General features: G+C 35.6%; 1 protein-coding gene across 2 annotated transcripts in view; it reads left to right on the top strand.

Moving 5' to 3' along the window:
* Nucleotides 1–1551, top strand: part of LOC106878304 (protein Wnt-10b) — a 68083-nt gene that overhangs the window by 36169 nt on the left and 30363 nt on the right. Inside the window, exon 1 of one of the 2 annotated variants that reach the window (XM_014927489.2) lies at nucleotides 920–1120. The exons of the other annotated variant lie outside the window; for it this stretch is intronic. Coding sequence (XP_014782975.1) covers nucleotides 1074–1120 — 47 coding nt within the window. The 5' untranslated portion in view covers nucleotides 920–1073. Of the gene's footprint in view, nucleotides 1–919; nucleotides 1121–1551 lie in introns of those variants that run through there. 2 annotated transcript variants of the gene reach the window in all.

The following is a 1551-nucleotide window of genomic DNA, read 5'->3' as shown; positions in this document are numbered from 1 at the left end:
GTGACCCGTCCACATACACAGGGGCAGGGCTAAGAAAACCTCTCTGGCAGGCATACACCCTCCCTACTATCAAGCGACACCTCTGGAATTTTTAGGAGCTCAAATGGGTGTGAGTGAGAGGGGGGAGGGAGAAAGGTGAGAGAGACAGAAAGAGAAAGGGAAAGAGAGAAAAGATGAGGAAAACAAGGATAGGATGGGAGAATGTGGTGACGAGAGAGAGAGAGAGAGAGAGAGAGAGAGAGAGAGAGAGAGAGAGAGAAATGATGATACATGGTGAGAGAGGGAAGGAAGAGATGAAGAAAGTACAAAGGATAACGAGAGAGAAACTGGAAAAGGACAGAAAGAAAAGTACAGTAACACATACAAGTACATGCACGAATTGTGTGTGTGTGTGTGTATGTGTGTGTGTGTGTGTGTGTGTGTGTGTGTGTGTAAGTGGTTATGGATGCAGAGGTGAGTGTGGAAGTTAGAGAGAATTGGAAATAGGAGAGAATCCCGGACGTCCAGAGCCGATCAAACACCCTTTATACACACCAGTATGTGTGTGTGTGTGTGAGTGTGTGTGTGTGTGTTTGTACGTATACATATAAACATACAAATATATACACGTATATATACATATGTATAAATACACACATATATATATACATATATATATATATATATATGTTTGTATATGTATATATATATATATATATTTATATATGTGTGTATATGTCTATATATATATATATTATATAGGCATATGTATGTATACATTTTCATGTATGTATATAATATATATATATGTGTGTGTGTGTGTGTGTGTGTGTGTGTGTGTGTACACGGGTTCTCCCGACTCGTTTTGTTTTTGTTGTCTTCAGACGGGGGCGGGTTCTTTCCCCTGATATTCTTTTGTTAACGTCTTGGTCTAGTTCTTCCTCTCTCTTACGTTTTATCTTCGTCTTCTTCACGATTCCCTTTCTAACACACACACACACACATACCAATAAATATACAGGCAACTGCAGCCAGCACACACATACACACACACATACAAACAGAGTAAAACACTCTCTTTCCCAGCATGGAAGATGAATCTGTTCGCCTTATACCTGTTGCCTCTCGTGCCGATCTTCGGGTGAGTACGAAATACAATTACAATAATAATATTAACCATAATAATATTAATAATATTTATAATCCTGTAATGATAAAAAATAATTGGAGCCAAAGGATAATCATAATAATAATAATAATAATAATAATAATAATAATGACCATGGTAGATAATTACTATATGTCAATTAATAAAGAATATAAATAATACGAATGATGATGATGATGATGATGTATAAAATATTAATGATGATGATGGCGATGGTCATAAAGATAATAATTATATTTATAATTGTTACAACAGGAACAACAGTAACATTCATAAACACACATGACAATACAAGCCACAACCTTAAGTAACACATACACACACATTTTATACATACACATATATGTATACATACAAACATACACACACACACACACACACACACACACACACATATATATATA

Source organism: Octopus bimaculoides, chromosome 23, assembly GCF_001194135.2.
Source record: "Octopus bimaculoides isolate UCB-OBI-ISO-001 chromosome 23, ASM119413v2, whole genome shotgun sequence".
Lineage (NCBI taxonomy): Eukaryota > Metazoa > Mollusca > Cephalopoda > Octopoda > Octopodidae > Octopus > Octopus bimaculoides.
Note: the sequence above shows the minus strand (reverse complement) of the source record. Positions and strands in the feature narration are given on the sequence as shown.